The following is a 2,256-nucleotide window of genomic DNA, read 5'->3' as shown; positions in this document are numbered from 1 at the left end:
CCGGGGGCACCCCTGTGGCAAAAACACAGGGCACCTCTGGTGCTCCTAAAACGCGACCCACCACCCTGGCCGCGGGTCCCCTGCCCAGCACTCTCTGTGTGTGTGTGTGTGTGTGTGTACACACACACAGGGATTTGCAAAGTAGCTGCATGTCCCACGCCGAGCTGTCTGCGTCCGTATAGAGACGTCAACGCGCGCACACACACGCACATTCCATATTGAACTTTATCCATAGCCAAAATATTGTCTATTTGTGCTCCTATTGACAGAGGTTTCCTGGGAAATGACGTTTCCATACATTCGCCTGTGCGCGGCTTCTGAGCCCTGTTTCCTCCTGGCCGGCGATCAGGGGGCTCCGGGTCCTCTCTAAAGCCCCACAAGCGATCGGGAACAGTTTATTGCGCTGCTCGAACTTGCATTTTCTTTACAAGACCCCCTCATAAACCCCCCGGCTGCATCAGCCACGCCGGACGGGGATATTCCCTGCCAGCTCCTTCCCTCCACCCCACGCTTCCCTCCTCCAGTCTGGCACGGAGCGAAGCTCAGCCTATAGGTAAAATGGCTCTGGCTTTCTGTGGAAAGAAAAACACCCAGGGTCTCCCTTGTATTTGCGAAGGGAGATCCGGGCTGGCTGCAGGCAGGACTTTTTGAGGTCCCTCGCAGCCAGCCACGCCGACAGCCACCGCAGCGAGCTGCAGTATCCCCTAACCGGCCACTTTCCGTCCATCGCGATGCAAACTCTTCCCCCTCCCCTCTGCCCAAACAAAGAGGAATTCGGTGTTTGTGTTGGCCGGCAGACCTTTACTCACAGGAAACTCTTGCCTGTGGAAAACGAGGGTGAAATGTGGTGGTTTAATGCAGCCAGAGCTGGAAAACGGGGTATTTTCTCCCCGCGGCAAGGCCACGCGTGTGCGGGGGGTGTGCGCCCATGGGTGCTGGGGAAGGGGAAAACCCTGGCAGTGATTCCTCCCCTGGCAGAATCGAGACTGGCATCGGGAGGCTCCCCTCTCGTCAGCCGGCGAGAAGGTAAATGCGAATCAGGTGATCTCCGCTCCCAAATTAAAGGCGATGTCGGAGTTATTTTAAATTTTTTTTACACGCATACTCAGGAATGCGCTTCCTCCTCCTCCTCCTCCTCCTTCTCCTCCTCCTCCTCCTCTGGGATTGTTTCTAAATCGGGATCATTTGTGGTTGATTGTACATATAGTTTAACAAATTATTATTATCAAATTACTCAGATTTTGCCATTTGAACCACAAAAAAAGCAGAGGAAAACTAAAAGCAACTTTTCATGTGGGAGACAGACGAAGCTTGAAAGGGATCAGCGTGCGCTGCAGAGCTGCAGCTTCCCTTCCCCCAGAAAGGTTTCCGAGGTAACTGTTTCCCCAAAATTAGCCTCCTGAGCAGAGAGTTAAAATCCCTCGGTCCAGCCTCCGCGGCTCCACTCGCTTCGCTCAAGTAGCTTCAGGTTTAGAAAGAAATAGAGGGGACGGGACAATGGGGCTCCGGGCTGGGTAAGAGCTTGGGGCTTTTGATTTTTTCCCCTTTTCCCCCCTTGGAGACAGAAATCTGCAGCCCTGCTTTTGGGAAAACGTCGCCTGGTTTGTAAGGCAGGAGCGAGCTACCAAACGCCGAAAAAAAATCCTGGGACTTAAAGTTTGAAATAAAGTTAAGCAGCGCAAAGGCATGCAAGAGAATTTCCTTTTTTTCCTTTTTCCTTTTCTTTTTTTTTTTTTTTTTAAAGAAAGAGTTTGGAAGAAAAAGATGCGAAGTGAATAAAGAACGTGTGTGAGTAAAAAGGAATATAAATATCTTTGCATTGCTTTTATTTGCACATATTGCCGATGTTATTGTTGATACCGCGCTCCAGCCCGCGCTCATTCCAGATAATAAATACAGTAATTGGCAATTAATAAGCGTTCCGCTCCGGCTTGAAGGATGAATTGTTGCGGAGTCAATCGTTTTGAACAACTCGCTTAGAGTAATATCTTTCACGCTTTATTAAATATATACGTACACACACCCACTGCAGAGGAATCCGGGCAGATTTGGGAAGGCGCAGCGACCTCTCTTAAAACACCCCTCCGCGGAGGAAAAAAAAAAAGCAGCTAAAACGCGGAAACAAAGCGGAGGCACCCGCGCTACCATCACCCCGAAAATGCAGCGTAATTGGTAATATTTATTTATTTTTTTTAAAGGAAAAAACAAACCAAACCAAACCACCCCAAGGCTGCCTCTATTGTGTGGCCCGGGTCT

The 2,256-nt window shown here is 50.1% G+C and overlaps 1 protein-coding gene across 1 annotated transcript in view; it reads right to left on the bottom strand.

Moving 5' to 3' along the window:
- MLLT6 (myeloid/lymphoid or mixed-lineage leukemia (trithorax homolog, Drosophila); translocated to, 6) overlaps positions 1-727 on the bottom strand; it is a 64,056-nt gene extending 63,329 nt beyond the window's left edge. The window contains exon 1 of the mRNA XM_009335295.1: positions 613-727. Coding sequence (XP_009333570.1) covers positions 613-727 — 115 coding nt within the window. The remainder of the gene's footprint in view (positions 1-612) is intronic.
- Positions 728-2,256: the final 1,529 nt, after the last annotated feature.

Source organism: Pygoscelis adeliae, unplaced genomic scaffold (assembly GCF_000699105.1).
Source record: "Pygoscelis adeliae isolate BGI_AS28 unplaced genomic scaffold, ASM69910v1 Scaffold902, whole genome shotgun sequence".
NCBI classification, from domain to species: Eukaryota; Metazoa; Chordata; class Aves; order Sphenisciformes; family Spheniscidae; genus Pygoscelis; species Pygoscelis adeliae.
The sequence above is the reverse complement of the archived record's forward strand: the minus strand, read 5'-3'. Positions and strand labels throughout refer to the sequence as shown.